The sequence below is a fragment of the Anopheles darlingi genome, chromosome 2, assembly GCF_943734745.1.
Source record: "Anopheles darlingi chromosome 2, idAnoDarlMG_H_01, whole genome shotgun sequence".
In the NCBI taxonomy this organism is placed as follows: domain Eukaryota; kingdom Metazoa; phylum Arthropoda; class Insecta; order Diptera; family Culicidae; genus Anopheles; species Anopheles darlingi.
The window spans coordinates 70,251,057-70,275,091 of NC_064874.1; the positions used below are offsets into that span (position 1 = coordinate 70,251,057).

Below are 24,035 nucleotides of genomic sequence, written 5' to 3' on the forward strand. Positions count from 1 at the left end.
CATCTTCTCCGCGCGCTGCTATCTTCCGCCTCCAACGCGCGCCTAACGATAAAGCAAATGATGCTCAATGAGCACGCCGCCATTCGATGGGCAATGTTGTGGGCTATCGAAATGGTACATCACCAAACCCGCCATAGGGTTGGGTGGTGTCCGCGATGCTCGCCGTCGTCGTCGTCGTCGTCGTCGTCAGCGGTTCCATTAAGTGGCGCGGTTTATGAGGGTTCCCCCGTCCCCACCGGGAGAGGGAATTGACCGTCCATTTGTGTGAACGGTCACTGGACTGGACGACCTTATCTCGAGCACGAATCGGTCGGTCGGTCGCGCTCCAGACGCGACGCACGCATCATTAGTGCGATGGCTCGATAGTCGCCACATTTGATGACCGAACGTCATCACTATCTCTCTCTGTCTCTAGTAGCGCGTCTTCGTCTTGCCACGACGACCAAGGGAGTCGTCGAGTAAGACTATTTTCCTGCCGCTTAGGCTTTCTTCAATGAGGTTGAACGAAAAGTTCGATCGTAAGCGATCAAGCGATGCGCAGTGGACGGAATTGGTTTTCGAATCGATCGACCGATCGAGGATTCATTTCGTTCCGACGCAAATATGGCGCACCACGAAGAAGAAGCAGCGCGGACGCTTAAGGGCTTGCTTAACCGTTGCATCACCTCCACCAGCGAGCGCCAACGATGTCCATATCCAGCGGGGGCCCCAGGAGCCGTGGAATGTCACCTTCGAAGCGAGGAATGCCAATGGAGATCGGGAGGTGAGAAAACAATTCCACCGACCGATCGACGAGGATTAACGGACAAACCTTCGACCGTCGCCCCGTATGGTCCGAAGCAACAATGGTAGTGGAGTGCCTGGCTCTTATGCCTTCCTCTCCACTCCATCCCTCGCTTCCCTAGGTTGGAACCAACCTAGGAGGGAACCAAACTAGTTTCTACCGCGTCGAATCGCACCCAAAGATGGACCCCACCGAAAAGGGGCGCAGGCGGCTTTCTCGAATGGAGAATCCATATGAAACCCCGTGCGCCATGCGGTGCGTGCGTGGCATCATGGTGTGTAGACCAAATCCATCGGCACCACCAGCACCACCACCACCACTCTCCGGTACCCTTCTTCTCTCCAGCGTACGCGGAATGTCTTCTCTTCCTCCGTTCCGACCCCGAAGAGGAGGTGGTGGTGGTTGGCGCTCGTAAAACCTGAAGGCAATTTACATAAATTCGATAGGATTCACATCATCTCTACACACATCACCGTCATGATCACACACTACTACTCGGTACTTGGTCGCTCGAAAGGCGGATGCGGCAGTTGCCGTTGTGGCGTTGTGGAGACGTTGAAGACGCCGGGCATTCCGCGCGCCTGAATGTTGCCACGTTCAAGGGTCAGCAGCAGCAGCATCGGAGTTTTTTGTTTTTTTACATACGTCTTTTTGAAAGCGACTCTCGAATGAGTGTTTCCCTTATGAGAACCGCGCCGCACTTTGGAGTTAAAATTAGAATCCCATTCCCGTGGGCCCCAAGTCATTCAAACTGACTCACCGGGGCACAAGACCCCCCCCCCCCACCCTCCAGACTCTCGACATCTCCCGGCCCTCAACGTCATCGATCACCGAAAAGGTTCCGGTGTGCGCGCACACACACAGCTGCGTCAAAAACCCGTCGGTATTTATCAATGAAAGAACCGAATCCGAGCGCCACATAATGGCACATCTCGCCTCCACTCTTCGATCCCCTGCTCCCTCCCTCTGCTTTTGGGGCAATCACCATTCCCGGAACACACTTGAGACGCCACCAGCAAACGACCGCAAACCACCGCGGCAACGCAATAGCGGCCGCACGTTGGACGTTGACCGAAAGTTTAATGAACCACCAACCAACGATGGCACGAAAGGTGAGCGAGAAAAGAGCAGAGCCGCTGACTAACTGCGAAGCTGAAAAGGGGAAGCCGCAAGAAACCAGCCGGCAAACGCAAGGGAGGGTGACCTACGGACTAAGCAGCAGGTTGGCAGGACCCCAGAAGGAGGGGGGGCAGGTATGAGGATGGAAAAAGGGGTTGCAGAGGGGGAATCTCGACCCACTACGCACTACGCCCGGGGCTCTCTGGTATCGTTTCAGTTCCGCCGAAAAGGGAAAATAAATAAATCAAAGCATCGACGACGACGACGACAATGATGATGATGATGACGATGACGGCCGCAAGTGGTCTGCCCTCCTCGTCGCACGCAGGACAGGACTCGCGCTGTTGCTGCTGCTCTCTTTCTCTCCCTTCCATCCCGTGGGCGGCTTCTTTTTATGCTACGGCTTCGCGTACACACACCGTTCCCTTTTAGAATCGAGCCCTCGATTCCAGTGTCATATCGCGCGGCTGGCCACCGCCCTCCTGCCCTGCCATCATCATCGTCGTCGGTGGGACAGACAGAAAACAGCCGCCGCCGATACCGCCGCGGCCGACCGTGCGTCTGATAAGAGCGCCAAGCCGGCGTTGTTTTGATGACAGCAGACAGAGGTGATGAGAGCGGAGCGGGGCGGGTTGAGGCCCACGGTGAGAGCGAGGATAGATGAATTGCTTGCCGGATGATGGTTTGCTTGCTTCGTGTAAATATAATGCTTCGCGTCGCGTCGCGGGCCGCACACGCCCCGAGTATTCGAGCGAACGATTGATAAGTTACTGGAGTGCGTCCTGATCGCGGCCATCCTCCATCCGAGTGTGTGACCAGAGGTGCCAGAGGTGCAGGCAACTTATCAACCATCCTTCGAGGCTTGTTATCACGCTCAGCCGGTGCGTGTGTACGTGTGTGTGGCTACTCGCGTCGCTATCAACGCACGCAACGCAGCGATGGCAACACCGCGGTGACCGGTTTCGCGGCTATGACCGGTGGCCACACACCATTCATTGGCCGGCATTCATTGGAGTGGTGGTCGCGGTAGGGCGGCCGGTCGCGGGCTCTCTTTCATTGAATGAATGTAATCGCGAATCATAAAAAAAAGTGGAAAAAACGCTTGGTACAATAAATCGGCAAACTTCAAAACGAGGGCAGCATGGGGAGGGAGAGCCCCATTCAAACCCGCTTCTTCCCTCCCCCCCCCCGGGCTCACATGTATACCGATGTGTCGGTGCCTTGTGATGTGTGCCGTCGAGCCGCGAGGTACCGATCAAAGGCCCCGCGGTCGGACGGTCGGTCAATCGGTTTCGCGGTTCATGACGAGGACCGCGACGAGGACGACGACGACGACGACGACGACGGTCTATTGATATTTCATCAGAGAACCGCCGTGATGCCGCCGATGCTCTCTCTATCTCTCTCTAGCACCTACATCAGATGGACACCCGCTATATTCCGCTTGTGGCTCATTAGACCGCTGATTGAATACCGATCGGAGCTCCACCGAAATATTTCCTTTCTTCGATCAGGTACGATTGGAACGGACTTTAGCAACAACGAGAGGAGCGTGTGAGCGGTAGTGATAAGAACGCGACGGACGGACCGGGACGGTGTAGTGTGTGAACGCGACCTCTTTAAGATTATGCAGAGCCGGAAATGAGCCCGGGGGTGCGGGGGCAAGGTTAGCAGCCTGTCGTTCTCCCGGTTGATGGGTGTAGGTCAAGATAGAAGCGTCACGTCACGATTGCGCTCGATCTTAAAACATTATCGAGCGCGATCTTACTCACTCACAATTGTAAAGACATTATAGAGCGCAAGTAATTGTTTGATCATAAAGATACTACTTGATAGCGTGCCATATTGTTGCTAGGTAGTAGCACTACCAGTAGTGCACAATGGAACTTTAAGGACTTCTCAAGATCATCTTCGATCATTCGTCAATTGCAGTATTAATCCAGTTTTTCTGATCGATCTTCTTTAAATCGATCAATATCCTGATAAGTCTAGTATGACTCCCAACCATAATCCACCCCTTATTATGCTTGCGATCATGCGATCAAACACCCGTTCTGAACCAATAACACCAACAGCGCAGATCGATTCGTTGCAGACAACACCTACCTCCAATCGTACCCGATCCGGATCGCTCCGGATGGTGGCCGCGGTCGTGTTCATCGTGTTGGTAGCACCACCACCGCCGCCTGCTCCCGATGCACCACCGATCACCGTCGTCTTGCCGGAGCATTTCCGTAGCACCTCCTTCTGCGCTTTGCTGTGATGCTGTTGCTGCTGCTGTTGCTGATGATGGGAGGCTGAGTGGTTGTGTTGATGATGTGGCGGCATTCCAGCACCGACGACAACGGTCCCGGACTGCTGGTGCTGCTGATGATGGTGGTGATGATGATGGTGATGCTGGCCACCCTTGCTGGTCGGTCCACTGCCGGCACTGCCGGCCGATGACGATTTCACCTTCAGCATCTGCTCCCGGTCACTGGTCAGCAGTAGATCGGGCGGTGCACTGCAGGCCGACGGTGCCCGTCCTTGGTAGATCAGTTCTTCCGAGTCGGTTGCACATTCCTGTAGCACTGTGGAGGCGAGAAAGAGAGAGAGAGAGAGAAAACACGAAATGTATGAGCATCATTGGCTTATTTTAAGACCGAAAGGATGCAACAACAATGGTGTGGGCCACAGGAGAAGGTGTCACAAGACACTGCGTCGAGTACCGCCATTCCGTCCGTGTTTACACGGGAAATCGATCTTCCGGCGGAATGGCACAAGAGGCGGGCGGGCTGGTTGGCTAAACAAACAAACCGTGTCGCGGAGTCCATGGTCGCACGGTCAGCGAGATGAAAGTGTTCGCGATCCGAAAAATCAAAGCGAACGCCGAAAACAGCCAAATATCCGGAAACTCCACCACTGACGTCGAGTAACGAAGTCGAAAGCATCTCTTCTTCCTCTTCTTCTGCTGCACGACAAACACCGACACACACACACACACACACCTCCGGTGCTGCTCCGGGTGTTGCGGAGCGCTCCCGATTGGAATGTCCGCTCGCCCGTCTGCTTGTGTACCGTCAACTCACTTATGCTTTGATCTGTTGCTGCTGCTGCTGCTGCTGCTAGCGGGAGAGCTTCAAACGCGGATACCACACAAGATGATGATGCTGATGATGGTGGTGGTGTGTGCACCATCACGAGAGAGGGCACCCACTTTTCGCGTACCCACGCGAGTCCCTCCATCCTCCCTCTGTCGTCTCGTTAAAGACGATTTTCACGAAAAACCGCCACCGAACGGACGGACGGTGCGCACTCGCTTAATGGCCTGTTTGCCGGTTATTTACAAAGCGCCCAAAGCCGCGCTCGTCACCAAATCTCGTCACCTCACAGCCGCCGCCCCCCTTTCCCTCCTTTCCTTCTCGGGGTCTCCTGCGTTAATGGGTTCTATTTTTCCGCGCGCAGCAGCTGTTCGGTTTCGGGAAAGAGGAGCAGTAGCAGTGGGCGGGAGCGCGCCCCCAGCGGTAGATTATGATGTTTCTTTGAAGATTGGAAATGGCACCCATTCGTCGGTTTTTGGGCAAAGTGCGTGCCCGTTCCCCGAAGGTGTTTGTGTCCGATTTTGATCGGTGGTCACGGGCAGTGTTGTTTGTTGAGAAGCTTACTTGGCACAGACGAGTGATTCGGAAGAGAGGTTGTAGTATAAACACATTTATTGCCAAGCGGCTGTTACGTCCGTTTCATCGATTGGGGATTTCCCGAATGTTGACGAACGTCATCCAGGAATATGGGATGAGTCATCGAGCATTGGTGTGGCTAGCATGAGCTTGTAGTACTCCAATTGATGAATACTTGTCGAGCAAATAGACAGCATCAGTGCATGTTACTCGGCTTACAGAGCAGCTCATTACCATCGCGCAATTATCGGGACTTTCTATCAACCCCGGTAGGGAGGCAAATTTTAAAAAAATTGTCATCAAAGCGTGAAAAAAACGAAAAACGCGAAAAGCGCGAAAAGCGTGCAAAGCAAGAGAGAGAGAGATGAAAGAAAAGTCGCGCTTAATGACTGACTGCCCGGGCACTTCCGGATTCTTGGACCCACCGCCAAGGTGTAGACTCCGCCATTAAAAGCAAAATAACGAATCCCTCCCGGTTGCCGGTTGGCTGCAACAGACAGATCCGCGCGGTAACGGTCTTGTCGTGAACGTCGAGAGCCAAATCGTAGTAGGAAGGTTGCCGTGTGCCTAGCCCGAACGGTGCACACGATTGCAGAGAGCGATATGCGATACGACATCAAAAGAAATGACGAAACAGAAGGTATAAAGGCTAGCGATATTTGAGAACGCGCGATCTCTAAACGCCTCTCTTTGAAGTGTGCCGCCGGTACGCTCACCATCAAATACCAAACAACAAACCGAAGTGTTTTTGGCTTGACAAACCCTTTTTTTCCTTTTTGCATGCAAAGGGTTGGAAAACGATACCCGTTTTTCCAATGACTCATAACGTGCTGCATTGTTTTATTTTAATTATTTAAACATTCTGCTAGGCACAGAAACCGAGCGTATTCGTGCGCCACAACATACGAGCATAATTCAGCAATAATCGGTGCCCCACCAAGTTCGGTGCATAATTGGAACAAACGGCTTCCGAAATTATCATTCAATTAGAACCCAACAAACGATCCCTTACGCTTCATTTCACATACTCTTTGCGCGCGACCTAGAGCCATCCTCTTGTGGTTGCATAATTTATGCGCGGCATAAAAGGCCACCAAATTCCGGTGCGACACAAATGGAAAATGATGTTGCTCTCGTGCACATTCCCAACCGGTATGCACCACAGACCAATAATACTACCAAAAAATGGCCTCATCGCGCTTCCCTCATAGATTGTACGCGCCTGTCGGTGTGTGTGTGTGTGTGTCTGTCTGTGGGAAATTTATCTCCAAATGTGAAATGTTTAATTAAAATTTAAATTGAATGGAGTTTGGTGGCCAAAATCGAAAACCCTCTACACTGGTGGCAGCCGGTCGTGTGCGGTGGAGGAAAGGACCAACAAAACTATTCCAGACATGCCACCGCTGGTGGTACACCACACGCCCACACGCCAGACACTATAGCCACTCGAGATCCGCCTAGTCGGGAAAATTGGCCCGGAAAAGTGGGCCGTAAATTGGATTGGCAATCGCTCTTCTGCGCGCCATCGAAACGAAACGCGAAACCGACGGGTTTCTAAATTGAAAGCACGATCCTCAAATTGATATTTAAATCTCGTTTTCACGGACGAAACAGTGTAGAGCCGTAACGGGGCCCGGTGGCGGCGAGAATGAAATAAAAAAAAAGAAGTCGACACCCACGAACCGGAGAAAACATTCCTCCCCAAAAATCATTCATCCCGAACGAACGGGCACTATTCCTCTCGGCACACTATCACTCGAACCCCTCGACCAGCACTGAAATGGGATGCCGGCAAGCGAACGTGATTGGTGTTCTTAACGAAGGATTAGAAATGGTTTTCACCTTTTTATTTTCCTGCCGTACTTTCGGGCTGAACCCTGAATCCGAAACCTCGAGTGAAAAATCTCGACAAACTACCGCTACCCTTCGCAGCATCGTGCGCTTCCGGACCTCTAGGACCTGGATTGAATGGAAAAAGCTGCCAAAGCTTTCAACATGCCCCCCGGGGCGGTGGAACGATAGCGCTAGAACCGACACACACCAGGCGCGTGATAAAGGATGGCCGACCACGATGGCACTCGGTGAACCGGCAAACAAGGACGTGGCGAAGGACTGCTGCTACACAGGAGACAGACAGATGAGACGCGACGGTACCACCGGTAGTTCACTTCCGCATTTGACACTCCATTTAATCGGATTTGCGATGAAGGTCCGAAAATCCAGACAGACAGACAGACAAGCCCGGGCTGGTGACAGGATTTACCTCTACCGGAGTCATTGTTGAGTTATGTTGGCAGTTGGCACATCATCGACTGTTGAGCAAAAGTTGCCAATTGATTTGAATAGATAAACAGTTTGTGAATTCGTATCGTCGGCTCTGTAACAGTCAAAGGTGTGAACGTAGTTTACGACGTTTTCGTGGCTGGTGCTTTTGGTAATCGATAATTGTCACTCCACCGAAAATAAAATAACAAAACACCGGTGGTCATAAAACGTGAACCTCGATTTCGTCAAAGTGAGAAACGGAACGTCCTAAACACCCTCCTCTTGGCATTATCGATCCACAAATTATCGATCCACAATCGGGCACAATCGACGATTCCTTCCCCATCGGTGATGCCATTTGCATACCACACCTCAGGTGCGGTATCGTTATGTGGCGATAATTTCGGAATCCGTTTTCCAGATCCGCCATCACCAAACGAGGAATTCGTTAATTTGGCCACGGACTGTGTGGCACACCACAGCTAACTTACGCAAACAGACGCGGGGCCAATTTGTATTTGTTTCGCATCTTTCCGCGTATTCTTTGCCGCCAAATTTGTCCGAATCGGCAACATCAAAGGCGACGACTTAGCGAAGGCGAAGACAGCCCAAAACCAATCATTCAAACTTCGCTTCTAGTTGTCCCCCCATTTGTTATTTCTTACTTAGCGACCCACGCTACTCATCCCTTCATTTTTACGGACACTCTTGTGTCGATGCAGTCGAACACTCCCTTTGGTCACCGCGCAACCCCCAAACCATCATCAAGTGAAACTGGCGCAAGCAAAAGGGGAACAGGCAGCACACGGGAATGTTCCCGCCGTTTTTCTTCGCTTTCCGTCCAAAACGAATGAGATGTCGCAAAGATCAGACGCAACACCGGAGAGGAGGGGGTGTGATGAGGCAGGCTGTTGTGTGTGTTCGCGGTTCACCAAACCAAAGACCGACCGATCGCGCTCGGTCTCGGTCGCGGTCGCGATCTCTCGGTCTCCAAAAGTCAAGTGGAGTTTGCGTCAGCAGCGGCAACCAAAACTAATAGCCAACATGTCAGCACTTTCGGCTGTGCGCCGTCGTGGTTGCGCTCACGGCAGTTAGCTGGGGCGAGCGCGTTCCGGTGGTTTCGTTTGTTCACGGTTCGATAAATGTCGCCAGTTGGAGGTGCCGCCAACCAGCCACGGTTGGCAAGAAAGCAAAAGAAAACAACAAAAAAAAAAGGTTGGAAAAACATGTGGCCACAACCACTCGCGACACGCGGTTTTTGCAATGGTGCAACAACAATGGCGTGCACCGCGCGAAATGGGCCAGAAGGAAATGGGAAAGAGAGTTCAGCTTAGCTCGGATGCCTACAAGATTACGCTACACACGGTGGAACCTGCCGGTGAAAACGGGCTAAAAGCTGAAAAACAAATGTACCGCGTCAAACCGCGTTGCGCCGAGCATGGGTGCGAACCTCTGCAGTCGAGCAAGGGCACGAGGAAGAGCAGCAGGAACGAACAAAGTGAAGATCAAATCAAAGGAAAAGGCAAGTTAATGTACCGCACGTTTCACTGCGCCAGTTTGCGGGCGTTATGGACAATTAGCACAGGGCATATATCATGGAGCATACGCCTTCCTCTCTCCCCTGGGCTCAACCCATCAGTGGGGAGGTTTTATGCGACGCGCTGCCTCTGGAAGGACATTTCAAGTCCACGGCATGTCGCGCTGTGTTAACGGCCATTTGTTAATTCCGTGTTCTAAACGGGAGCAACTGACGCATCGTTGAATAGACTTCAAAAGATAATGGTAAATGGTATTAGTAATTGGATTCGCTTTATGTTTTAATTCCCAATGACTTTAGTGAGCTAGAAGCAATCTACTGCTGCTGCTGCTGCTGCTGCTGCTGCTGCTGCTGTTGCACCAGAATAGCTACTCATTATTGTTAAACTTAAAGTTCCCAATTGATTTCAATCCTCAAGCGTTTTCGTATTCAAGCAGAAACGTTACCCAGAAACCACTAGAGTCATCCGAAGAAAAATGTTTCATTTTCTTTACCGTCTTTGTGTGACACACACACATAGACCCGAATGTCTTGTGGCAACGACGACGTCCTTCGCATCACACTTAAGACGGTTGGTTCCCTTTTCTGGCCTGGTAAATGGCTTACAGGCGGGTGGTGTTGGGTGGTAGGTGATGGTGGTGCACTTAAGCCACGTTCACCAGCGACGACGACCACTTAGGGAGTGAATCCCTTCCCTTGAAAAGTGAAACATTTTACGGCCCACTCCTTGTGCCATTAACCAGTAGCAGCAGCACAAGAAGCACTGGCACTGGCACTGGCACCAGGCGGATCTCAAGTGGCAGTGTCTGTGTAGGTCTTCGGCTCGCAACAGATTCCGAAGCAGTCCGGAATGTCGATTGATGTCCACACACTTGAGAATCAGTCGCAGCAGCCGTCGTGCCGGGCGAAGAAGCAGCACGAAAGTGAACCAAAACTATTACATCAACCCCACCACCGGCAGCCCGTCATTCCCGCTGGTGGCAACAATTTCAATCTAGCCACGACGATGGCTTGGGGTTTGATGGATGGTGGGAACACGGCGAGGGAGATCCCGAAAAAAACGTCGAAGGAAGGAAAGGGAGAAACAAGATGTCCAATAAACCACAAAGTAACACAAATATCCCTTTCGGTGCAGAACGCTACGGGGGTATGTTAATGGCCATGTGTGTCAGAGCGCAGGAAATGTGCATTTCGAATGTGAGGTCGGTTCTGGGAATCGATCGCAACCGTTGCACACTCGTCGTTTCCTCCGCACCAATTCATCCTTTACTACTTGTTCCTGCTAAACGCGAACGTCGAACAGTGAAGTGTGGCCGACTGGCTGATCTACTTGAGGGGGGAAAAAAAGGTCATCGCGTCTAGCGCCTCGTTATGGGAGACACTTCACCGGTCAACTAGCAAATCCCGAAACTTGAAGTGTGCCCTATGGGATGGTGCATACGATGTTGGAAGGAATGTGTTTATTGAGATTCTTGTGAACGATTTTTTTTTGGGATGAAACTGAACAGAATGTAAAGTGTGCGACAACAGCCAAAAAGGGGCGACGGCGACGGCGACGGGACGTTATATTTATCCCAACCATTCCCTCCATAAAGGTTCTCCGCCCGACACGCACATGTCCAAACATGTCACCGAGGTATATTGTTTTGAGAAATGCTCTACATTCTTGTGCGCTACGTCAGCTGCTACTAGCTCCTATGCCCTGACAAATGTCTCCTTCTGCAACGACAAACAGCAGCAGCAGCAGCAACAGCAGCAGCAGGGCAGGGAAAGAAGTGGAATTTGAAAATTTGAAAAACTACAAAAGGAAATGAAAAAAAAATCCGAGCGGTTGGTGAAATGTCGGCTTCCGAAACTAGGAAAAAGCGTTACGCTGTCATCCGTTACTCCAGCATCCGTTGCGTTTGCTTGGCCGGATCCTACTTCCTCTGTCAACACCATACACCCACATTCCAAAAGACACCATCTCGAAGTTTGTCCAAACATTTCAATCGCAAAGATTTCCCTTCGACACGGAACACGCTCGCGGCTTGGCCGCTGCCGGTTGATGAAGGCCGAAATGCTCGTGTGTGTGTGTGTGTGTGTTCGAACGAAACACCGAACACACCGGTGTCATGATTTCTCTAAAACCACCCGCCTTTCTCGTGGGTCCCCATTTCCAATTTTGTAAAATCGACTCTCTCTCCACCCAAAAAAGAAGCTGGTACGGTCGTGAGTGCGTCGTGAGTCGTGACGAAATGCTCACGAGGTTGTGGCCAGAGAACTTGGAAACAATCCATCAAAATGTGTGTCACGAAGTGATGAGTGGACACAATACCGTTGATGGGGCAGCACTAGTGTGGTTTACCCCCTTATGGATCCCAGAAACGTAGAACACTCGTTTATAAATACACTTTAAACGGTTAGTAGTCTCAAGAGCCCGTTATCCGGTGATCACTTCATTCACAAACTGTTAACGATCGTGTAAAGCATATGCAATACACCGATGCATCAACATGGTTCTACGCACAGAGCACAGAGCAAGAAATGCGCGAAACACCACTCGGGGTGCATTGTGCAACATTGCGCAGTGGGCTGCATAATTGGATTGAAGGATGAAACAAAAGAAAAAACCGGAGCACCATTTTCCACATCGAGCGTGCAGCAAGCAGCAGCCAGCGCACGGTAACGGTTGGTACCTCTCGCTGTGCTCCGGTGCTTTCCCTCGGTTTTTACTTTGAAGATTTGATTTCCACCGCGTGCCCATCACGCTGCGCCTTTGATCGACGTGAAATCCTATCCTCACGACTCTCACGGTGCGCCACCACGCTCTTCGGGACCTACGCTGTGATTGTTGCGCTTTTCTCTCGCTTTTATATCATTCAACCCGCAGCCCATAACCGCTCCCCCCAACCCAGATATGGTGATTTTAAATCCTTGCAGCGCTCCCAGAAAGCACCACCGCCAAACCTCCACCCCTCGCTTGGCAACAGAAAACTCCAGAAACGGACGGAAATAAATGGCTAGTTTGAGGGCCGATTATTCTCGCTGCTCGCTGCTCGCTGCTCGCTGCTCGCTTTTTCCTCTTTCTTTTTTGCCCCATTTTTATTGGTTAGTCGTGATGCAACTCCCATTCACCACCTCCCGCCCTCACCCCGATCCTCCAGACTCCAGACTGGCAGCATTTTAATCAAACCGCATCAACTAGGCTACCGACATCAAGCTTTACGATCGTCGAACAAACGCGTCGAGCGCGCGCGCGCGAATCACATCATCAACCCGCCGGTGGCCACGGTTCGCTGAACGCTCCCCGGACGGTCCGTTTCCATCACGAAAATGTCATTCACGCCACACTCACGATCACACCCTGGCCGCCCGACCGCCCGGCCGGCCGGCCGCGACTTGACAATCAAATCGAGCAAAGCAAACATAAACAGCAAAAAAGGAATGGTCGTGCGCGAGTCGTTACATTAAATATGGGGACGCATAAAAAAGAGGGGAAACAAGAAGAAAAGGCTAGCCGAGCCGACCGGCCAGGAACGGTAGATCCGTGGCGCCCTGGGAACGCAAATCAGCGTCATTTCCCCCCTTTTTTGCGATCCGACCACATAACTCTATGATTATGACGGGAGCGAGACTGTGAGAGACAAGGAAAGACAAGCCTCAGTTTGAAATGTACCGCGTACTAAAACTAAAGTAAAACAATGCAGCAGCAGCAGCAGCAGCAGCCGTAAAAGCATCGCGCTTGCAGGAGAATTAGCATTCCAACAGCATAAAAAAGTGATGCCAATTAACGCCACGTTCACACCTCTTCCACTTCGAAATCTGCGGCGCCACCTTACGCCTTACTTGATAACACCTCTCTCTCTCTCTCTCTTGTCTCTCTCTTGGAAGGAATTAGCTCTTGACACCTTTTCGGTCCTAAGCTCTGGACGATGGATCCATTATGGGCATTCGGTCGCGATCTTTGATCACACTATCAAAGCGCGGAACCAGCAGTACAACAACCGCACCGCACCGCTAATAGGACGCTAATCTAATAATCACTCATCGGACCAGACCCCGTTGTTGCGTCAACGGTTTAACGGTAGTAGGTAATGCGATCGATTCATCAATTAGTGTTCAAGTGACGAAGAGATGGTCCGGGGATAGGACAAAATCTTAACACCACATCACCGCCGAACACCGCCGGGCGGCCCGGCCCACGTGGCACCAACAAACCCCACACGATGCCGAAAAAAGGCGGACGCTTAACTTGTTGCAAAATGCCAATTTATCTTCGAACACACCGCAACCCATTCCTGGGCCACACCAGCCTTTTTCAGATAATTTGTTTTTCCATTTCCTCTACCTTCCCCTGGTTTCTGGTTTTGTGTTGCCTGGTTTGCCTGCATGCTTTCCGAAACTTGGCGAAAGGTGGTTGGCGGTTCGTGCGTGCGACAAGAAAACAATTATGTTGGCGTCATAAATGTTGTATGTTTGCCACGGGGAGCGTAGCAAGGCAAAAAAACAGCCCCCCAAAAAACATCTTCAACCTCTCACACACCACACCTCTACGACAACGATTAATGGCAAAGACATTCCACTACCAGCAGCAGTAGCCACACATCGCATCATCATCATCGCAGATCCGGGACATCGCCCGGCAACGGTGCAAAAACCGACCCCGAAAACCTCCGCAAAAAAAATCGCGGGAAACAGTTTAAAAAACAGTAAAAATTCGATGCGGCCAAGTGAAAGAAGGGATGGACAACAGGAGGAAAGGAAAACGGTACAGGGCAGGGGGCACCCCGGAGGAACGAAGCAGAAGCAGAGATAGAGGGAGAATGGAAAAGAAAGTATTTAATATGAGCTGCACATGAAATATGAGATGCAATTGGTTTGGCCGGTGTAAGCGCCACATCACACCGCACCGCCTGTCGCCTGTCGCCGTGGTGTCGTCTTGTCATCGTCCTCGCCAACGTCGTCGCCATCGCCATCGTCGTCGTCGTCGTGGGCACGACATGATGGTGACGTTAATGGTGACAGCGATGAATGATGAAACGGATGACCCACGGCCCGGAGGAACGCGGCTGAACCGAGGATGAAAGTTTTAAATTGAAAATCCACCTCATGGAGGATGGTGTGTGCGATCCTTTCGGCCGGCTGACAACAGCTGAACCTCACGAACGACCGACCGACCGACGCAGACACACACACACGGACAAAGCGGTTAATCACTTTCAGCAGGTTTGATTAAAATTATTACCATTTTTATGATATTGTGTTCTCGCGCGCATCCTTCGCTTTTTTGGCGGATCCCGGATGACCTTTTCTGCATTCCATCACTCCGGTGTGCGGGACCACCAGGACCACGACCACCGCCGACCATATCGTCACTCATTAGTGTCACATTAAGGTGGAAATGCAATCACGGTACGGTACGCCACAAAGCAAAGCAAACCAAAAAACAAAAAGGCTCCGATGTCAGGTGTGGTCAACATGATTTAATGCCCGATGGTCAACAAACCTGCCCGGCCATGGCGCTGGAGAGTATTCGGTAAAGACATTGAGCATTCGTTCCTTGCGAGCCACAACAAAGCCGTCCATATTCAGAACTTCGGAGCTCATAACAGGGTCGACGACAACCGGCCATGATGATGCTGATGATGTTGATGACGGATGCAAGAGCGCAAACGAACGAACGAACGAACTAATCCTTCACGCAGAGAGAGAGTCCCCGTCCGGCTGGCCGCCGCCATAAAAGGGTTACGGTGAACACGTCCGAATCGAGGACACCGGCCGGGGAGGGGGGCGGCTCGACCTAAAAGCACCCCCACCCCTTCCTAGCGCTCAGCCCCATGATGATCGGGACTCGTCGGTCGGACGGTCAAATGGGATCAACAGTGGACCGCGTCGCCGCCGCCGCCGTAGCTCCGGGATTATAACTTTCCCGAGGTCCGGCACCGCCGTCGCCAAGACGTTGCGCGCGCGCGGGCTCGTCGCCGGCCAAGCAAAAGCCCACCATCATCATCATTCGCTTAGCCGGATTCTTCACTTTTTTTATGATTTTTCTCATCATCGGAACACGCTGCATTGTTGCCCTGCCAACGATGCCGACCCAAGCTGGTCTTGGTTCTCGATGTGTGTGCGACGGCGACGGCGGCAGCGGTGTCGAAACCCCCGAACTCACCGAGCTGCAGGTGAGAAACGGACGAGGCCCAGCCTCGGTTACGGCAAGCGAGAAGCGAGAGCTAATGAGACGACTAAATGGGCTCTTTATGGGGTGGAGAAATAATCTTTTTTCCGTTTGCGTCTGCGGCCGCGGTACCATTGCCGCCTTTGCGCCTTTCCCCGTGTCCATCCGTCCGTGTCCGTGTCCGTGCCCGTCCGGTTGGTTGGTGGTTTGGCCGCCATCACACATTAAGAGTCCGCCTTGCGTTGTGGTGGCCGCCGCTGCCGGCCACTGACGATGATTTATTAGGCGCAACCACGCACTCCTACCCTTGGCGGTCTCGTGGAGCCGAGACGGGTGGAGGCACACACGACGAGTGGTCGCCAGTGGAATGGGTGCTCAAGAATGGGATCCCAAGTGATGAGAAGTTACCGCTCGGTTAGCGGATGTTCAACCTATCCTAATTAAAGGACAGGAATGCCTGGCGTTTGATAAGCGAACCACCGCCATTCGGTTCGCATACCTTTCCGTTCAGCTTTTCACGAGCCGCTGTTCGTGGAATGTTTCGTGGATCTCCAAATCTGTGTCGCCCAATAAGTTATGCACATCTCTCGAATAACCCGATAACCATTCATCATTAACAACAACACTAAACTAGCGTATCGATGCGTAAATCAACACCGGCACGCCGGGGGAAATGTTCCTCCCTCCCATGATGATGATGATGCCACCCCACGGAATCGATTGCTCGTGAAAGAAAGAATAGGAAAGAAATTGATAAAGCTTTAATCAAATATTGAAATTCATCGCAAACGATGGCGACATAAATCAGCGGCGACAGCTGATGTGGGCTAGTAGAGTTATGTATACGGTATCGCGCATTGTGTAAAAGGTGAACGTGGAGTTGATTTATTGTAAACCCAACAACTCGCAGGCGTTACACCTAAATCATCGATCGGTCGACCTTCTATTTGATACAAATGCAAGCAGCACCAATGTGACTCTCGAGTCGCGAAGTTTTGCCAATGGCTGTCGCTCATCGATCTGCTTTCGATAAGAAACAATAACCCGGTAAAGCATTTTGGAGCAAAACCACAACAGTACATCAGAAGCTATACGGAGTCTCGGCTCACTTCATAAAGTACGTTATTTGAAAATAAATCATCTCTACCTCACCCGGTCGTAAGGATATCGATAATCAGGGCAAAAAATAATCAAACATTTGCAGGCATTTGTGTAGGCCCCCGCCCAGTATCAATCGTTCGTTTGTGTTTGTGCAAAACGGAATTTGATTCGCGAGATAAACAACCGCGCGAACCGTTTTAAGTGCCCCGGCGACCGACAGCAACCAATTCTGCTGCCCATTAAGTGCCGGTAGAACAATAAATCAAACGGCCAAACGCGTGCGCGTTGTTCTACACGAGGCCGAGAGGCGCGGAGCAACAGTTTAACATGTTTGTCTCAATGACGCAGAACGCCACTCTTAAAGATAATTTATTTATACTATCATCTGTTGATCCTCCCACCGACCTCCGGAGCAGACGAAAAGAGACGAATTTACTACTGCGCCCCGCCCGGGGCAAATGTGCGTCGAAAACAAAACAAATCTCGCTCCATTGGCCATCGGGTTGCACACTTCATTGTGACTCATTACGACGTCGCCGTAATGAAACACCTCCTGCACCTCTGCATACATCATGATGGCCAAACCCGGCAGGGGGGAAAGGGAGCAAGGGGCAGTCTGGCCGTTATATATGGCCACCATATGGTGACACTTAATTGAAATTAATTCCCGCTCAAACATCCCGCCCGTATGCCACGGATTGTGTCTTGTGTGCCGGCCACAAGTGGCCACACATCAGAGAAGATAAAGAATTAGGCGGACAATTAAATAGCAGCGCCATCATGGTCTCGTGACCAACCTCCTCCGGTGGCAGCAGAAGCAGCAGCAGCAGTAGCAGCAGGTCGTACCGTTCGGGCCACCTTGTCGCAACCTTTGCGAGGCATATATATTCTTGGCAGTAACTTCAAAAGGATTTGCTTCGCGTAGCCAAGATATGGACGCAATTCTCCCACGGGGAACCCCGAAAGCAGTTCAAGGAAGGAGCATCCTCATCCATTTTGCTAGGTTCGGGCTTCTTCTTTTGATGTTACGATGTTCGTGAGTAGTCGAGTACCGGGAACGGGTAAACAACGTGGCCGCCTTCGGTATTCCCAGTTCGACCAGTATTCGACCGGTCGATGATTGCATAAACACCCGGGAACCCACGAGGATGAAGCACACACTCCGAGATTCCCTGCTTCAGAACCAATATTTGTTTTTGATAGTTTCGCTCCGAAGTGAACCGTACCGTGTGGCGGGAGATTGAATTCAATGGTTTCGATAATAAACCAACAGAAGAAGTTAAGGTTTTGGAGTCCACGTCCGGTTTGGAGTCTTTTTCCCTCGCTTTCCCGCGACACTCTGTTGGCAAACATGATGTTTGCAAGTTTGGCGATCTCGTCAATATTTATCCTGGTATATGCTTAAATCAAAAACATTGAATATAGTTTTGCACACAGGCACACACAACAATCAACCAAAAAAAAGGGAAAGAGACATTCACATCGACCGTCGGTCTGCCTAAACGTTGCAAACGTTAAACCCTTTTTTCGTTCATTTCGAGCACGCATTTGCACTAGACAAATATTTAGCTACCGGTGTTTTTGGGCCACGCGACCGTGGAATCCACAAGAGAGAGAAGGAGAGAAACCTCCTGTCTACCGTTAATGTATGTTGCTCACGCGACGCCTTCCTTTCACGATCTCGCCGCGAACCGCGCGGTTTTGCAAATGCGCTTCTAAGCCGCCGAAGAGCGCGATGGCAAACGATGGCCGCGCAAATTTGCCAATCGAGTGGCGGCAAAAAACTAGTCAAACCCCCACGGCCAGCCGGCCAGCCAGCCAGCCGGGCGTGCATGCGTGCCATAGCACCCCTTATGACCGCCAGCCAAGTCTCAACATACCCTCTTCGCGGCTTTCGAAGCGGTGTCCTCTTATCAATACCGAAGTCTGCCACCGAGAGGGGATCGGACCCGGTGGTTGGTAAATAAATAAAATAACACAAATCTCGCGACACGAAAAAATGCCGCTCCGATTGGATGCCATACCGCCGCCACGATCGGCGGCGACCACGAGCGTTCGTTCGCTCGCGGCTGGCGAAATGTAAATTAATCACCTGCAATTTATGGCAACCGGTGTACGGGACAGGGAGGAACGGGTTTGAGGTAAGGGAGGCTCTCTCCCTCTCTCTCTCTCCCTCCCGCTGTGCCAGTCTGGTCTGTCTTTTGAGCGCGTGCCGCCAATCGTCGGCAACCGGGTGACAATAGTGAACAAATGATACTACAAACATGGCGCACATTTTGCACGAACTGATGCCGGCGCCATCGTGGCCGCCGTCGTCGTCGTAGTCGTGGCCCTCAGGCGTAAAGCAGCACCGGTGGCAAGCGAAGCATGCAAAAGGCGGCAACCTAAAAGCTGGTTCTGTGGTAGCCGCTTGCCGGTGCTGCTGCTGCTGCTGCTGCTGCTGTTTGACAAAAGTGACAGTTCCAACATGGCCGTGATTTGAGTGAGATTGCGTCTTGGGGAGATTGAAGAGTACGAGAATTTTACCAACACTTGTTTCAATTGGCAAATATTAAGCAGAAATAACATCAGCATTACTATATCGGATTCAACCGTGAAGCAAAATGGATTCGACGTCATCGCATGCTAAGTAGGACGCCACACACCTTTCCAAGTCTTCAGCGCCATCGACATCGACGACGACTGTGATGCTGGTGGTGCCGAGGGCGATGGACGATAATGAAAGTGCGGTTCAAGGACCACCACCACCACCACCACCACTACACACCATACCCTGGTCCCGTCATCATCCAGCGTGGGGTCCCAGGAAGACAAACTGCGGCGCCGAAAGGTCCACTACCGCCGTCTTGATAGATGATCTACGAGAAGTGACGGTCCGACCGGCAATGCTTCTCCTCCTGAGCATTCGAGTGCGTAGAACGTTAACAAGGAGCGTAGGATATATGCAACAGCAGCGTGTACACCGAGCTGAAGTACACATCGCATTGCATGATGCGTGTGTATGTGTGTGCATGATCATTGTAGAAGATAAGCATAGGTATCGTCTGGGACCGGGGGAACACCTCCGTGGCCGTGGACGGCTCCGGAGGGGCTCATAAATCATTAATTAATTCATTGGAGACGGCGAACCGCGATGTCTGTCGCGATGTGAGGGAGTCGCGCTGCTGATGAAACTGGTTAGCGGCGGCGGCGACGGCGGCGACGGCGGCGACGGCGGCGACGGCGGTCTGATCGGATCGGAACACACCTGCCATCGTCCGTCCGGCGAAGCACCTCTCGGCCTGGGTCTGACCCGGGTGCAGGCGGCGACGTCGGCGACCGGGCGCTAATCTCGGCATCGTTTGAGAAAAGCCGCTCGAAAAGACATCGTCGAGTCGATCCGCGAGGCAGGAAGAGGCCAGAGCCGGCGCGTACACCGTGTTGCAACACCGTCATCCGACGTCATTCGACGTCCGCGGCTTAACCGAAGCCAATTCCCTGCCGAGCTCGTTAATGATGCTTCGACGACGGTCGGAATGGGAGGCAAGGAAATCGAAAGGCATCAAACCGATTCAAATGACATGCTCGCTGATGTTGCTGCTGCCGCCATGCATGCCGTGGTGTTGCTGGATGGGTTGTACGAGAGACCCCGGTCGGTGTCACCGGGATGGTGTGACAGCTGACGGTTTTGCAACGAGCTCACCGTTTCCGTTTTTACCGCGGGGGATCTGAATTTAGCTTCAGGTGAGAGTCAAACGACTACTACTATTTTCGTCAAACTTTGCGCACGTAAAACATTGCGCTCGTTGGTGCGGTAGTCGCGTGACACGAACTGTCATTAGCGTGCTATCACTTGTGGATTAGCTACCGCAAAGATGGCGACGCGAGATGACTATGACAGGCTCTGGTGAGTGTCTATTCCAGTCATCTCTGTCGCCAGCAGCCATTCATTGATTGGCTTTCGCGGGAACAAATTAGCAAATAAATAGGCAAAGCGCTGCCAGCTCCTGCCACATCAACACACCACACGCTCACCCCCCGCCCGCCGCCACCGATAACAATAGGGCATTTTTTGGAATATTTAAGCAACATTTAAACGACGGATGGTTAAACGTATTCCAAAACATAAAATCTCGAAGGTGTACCGGGTCGTAAAAGTGAAGATTATAATCAACTTCCACACAGCTTAGCTTTGGAGGCTTAGCATGCGACTCACTCATAAGCCTCCGCCCGCGGTTAGGTCGCTCCGAGGCTGGCAGCCGACCACCAGACCAGATGTGTTCGCGTAAACGTGTTTGCGTAGCAGAAGTGGGAGTGGGGGACGTTGGGGAGATGAAAACTCATCATAACACATCCCCGCCAAAAACCGGGAAGAAGCCAGTCTCATGCGCAAAACCCCGTCCTGAAGCGGCAGCTTAATGACAATCGCGAATCGCGAATCGCGGAGCGGATCCTCGCGATGAAATCCACCTCATCGTCATCAAAACCTAACCCCCGTACACCACGCACACACGCACACGGATAGCAATCGATTGGTGTGGTCAAAAGGCCCCCCGTATAAGCAACCCAAAACAGAATTCGCCAACCTCGGTGGTGGTGGTGATGGCTGGTGACCACCCCTGACTGCGTCTTATTAAAGGCAATAAAAAGATATGGTCACCTCTGCAGGCTGCTCACTCCTTATCTTCATCTTTGCCGTTGCCAACGCACCATTCACGCGCTTCCCAGGCTCCATACCGTTGCCTGGCGACACATACACACACACACGGGAATGGTCTTTCCTTAGCTAGGACTTAAGTATGATATGCATTCGTGCCAGAGACGAGGGCAACCTGAATGGCTGCAAGATTAGTCTGCTGCTGCTGCTGCTGCTGCTGTTGGTGACGATCGAGCGCTTAGCTGGCGGGCTTACGCTTTACGCTCGGGCTAATGTGTGCCACCGACGCACACACACACACACCCGCCGTGGTGGTCACTGTGTGCGGGAAGATTAAAAACTTCGAAAGCGAAATATGCCATTAAGCATTAAGCCTCAGGAGAAACCTACTGCGCCCACCTACCATGGTGGACCACCATTAAGCGAAGAAGATGGAGACACTCAAAACACATACGCACCAGAGACCAGACCGGACCAGACCAGACCATTGAGACTGAGCAGCAGGACGGGATTCGTGTCCGGGCGAGCACCGTGGCCATAAATGTAATATTACCGAGCGCCCCCGAGCGGTTCCACGGCGGCGGCGATTGACGATTTACGTTTTTAATACCATTTTTATGCTCATGCTGGTAAATGAAATCCGCGCTGCCGACAACTCCGGAGGCAACACACCACTCTCGTATACCAAAGGAAGCCGCCATTTAATTTATTATAAAAAGTTGCCGTTTTCTGTCCTGTCCTGTCCCCGTTATCAATGCCCAGCCCAGTTGCGAGCATTAACGACCGGCAGTGAACAGCCACTAGAAGCATTCGAATTTCAATAACAAAAAACTACTGAACCGCTCGGCTCGGTGCCGAAATATAAAGACAGACCCCTTACGCACTTACGGCATTTGATGGTATTCAGCATTGTTGGAAGCTTTTGAAGTAAAGCGAAATGCAAATTTATCCCTCACAAATTGCTTTCGACATTATGTTGGTCTTACATTTGATAAGAAAAAAGAACAAACCAAAATCTTTGCTAAAGTAAATGGTAAAACCATGGCGTAAAAAAAGTGATCCAAAAACCTGGCCTCCAAGAGATGCCTCTCAACAAATGGTTCTCCACTTCAGAAAGGCGGAACAATCCATCCGCTGAAGTGTTCCGTTTGCTCAAAGAAACTCATTTCGCCCCTGCAGTGTTTGAACGAACACACGCGAAGACAAGAGTTCCGGCTCTTCTTTCAGAAATGAATCCGAATGCTCCTATTCGTCCTATCCTACCATATATACCCACCACTACCACTCTACCCCACGGTAAGCGTTACCTTTCCAGCGTGGTACCGTATCTTCCGCGGGCGGGGAATTCGTGAGGAATTCCTTAACGATACCGTCACGATGGAATGCAGATGGAAAATAGAGAAATCACCACCATGGAGTGGAGGGACGGCGATTTGATCATAATAATTTTGGGCACCGTATCCCGGGGTCTTTCCAGGAACTTCATTCATTTGCCCGCCCATTGTTATGCTCCGGGTCCGTCCGATCCGTCGACACTGAGTCGCCAGAGTTGCCGCTTCCGACTTCTGCAACTCACGACACCATGATGATCCTTGCAGGAGGAGGAGGATTGCCGGAGGAGGTTTGTTTTCTTGCATCAAATTATTCGGGTTTTTTGTCCACCTCAAGTACCCTCTTTGGGGGGGAATGAGTAGCAATGAGTTTCGAAACACTGAGCATCTACTGGCCCCTAGTGCGAGACGAAACGTGTAATACCAAGGGCTACATTAGGAGGAAGAGCATGGGATCGTATCCTTCGCTGCTCACGGACAGGTTTGGCTTGAAGCACCATCCAGGAAATAGCAGCTCACGCGAGGAGAAGCAATCTAGGACGGGCCTCTAATAAAGGATGCCCTAGACCACTCACTCCCCACAGACACACACACACACACACACGCGCATTCAATGTGAAGGATCTCCTTTTTGCGTTCTGATTCGCTTCACCATTTGGAGGAAAATTTTGACTCAATTTTATGTCGGTTCCCTGGGATTAAACCGCTTTAGCTCGAGTAGCACCAACGTTGAGCAACGATTGGAGCAAAACACCAAACGGAACAAGTAATTAAGCCGTAAATATCATTCTCCCGGGTTCGGTCCGGCACCGGAAGCAGGAAACCGGAACGCGGTGATGAAGGGAACAGCAAAAACACTCAACCATCGTCCAACCAGCCAGAGACATGGTCTCACCGAAAGCCCCCACTCTACTACACTCTACAGTTTCCTCTCGGTGGCAGTGATTAAATAAAATCATAATCAATCATTCTGTCCTGTCCTTGGCTGCTGGCGGGTGTGCCACGGTAGCAAAACGATTCGTTTTTTTTTTCGTCTTCTTCTTATTCTTCAGCTCGTTCCCCTCCCTTTATGTCCATTCCATTAACGAGCAACGAGCTCGGGGTCGGCGTGCTGTTGGTTTGATGGTCGCAGTCGCAACCGATGATCACAACCAGCTCCACCACCACCAACCATGATACAATGATCCATAATCAGTGCTTTCCAGGTTACGTATCGCCTCGGCGGCCCGAATAGGCCCGGTACCGTTGTCACCGTTTTGTCACCGGATGTTGATGGGACGGGCAGGGCGGATGCTTTAAACGCGCAGCGGAACCGAAGCAGAGTTTGATTAATGAGATGGTGTGGCCCTTCAGTTTCCTGCAGCATCAACTGGCAGCCCCAACCTTAAGCAGCAGCAGCAGTAGGGGCAGTAGAAGTAGCAGTCGGAGCAGCAGTTGAAGCAGAATAAG

General features: G+C 51.6%; 1 protein-coding gene across 1 annotated transcript in view; it reads right to left on the reverse strand.

Moving 5' to 3' along the window:
- The window catches only part of LOC125952302 (protein naked cuticle homolog), a 62,938-nt gene that overhangs the window by 6,552 nt on the left and 32,351 nt on the right, over window positions 1-24,035 (reverse strand). Inside the window, exon 3 of the mRNA XM_049681714.1 lies at window positions 4,010-4,473. Coding sequence (XP_049537671.1) covers window positions 4,010-4,473 — 464 coding nt within the window. The remainder of the gene's footprint in view (window positions 1-4,009; window positions 4,474-24,035) is intronic.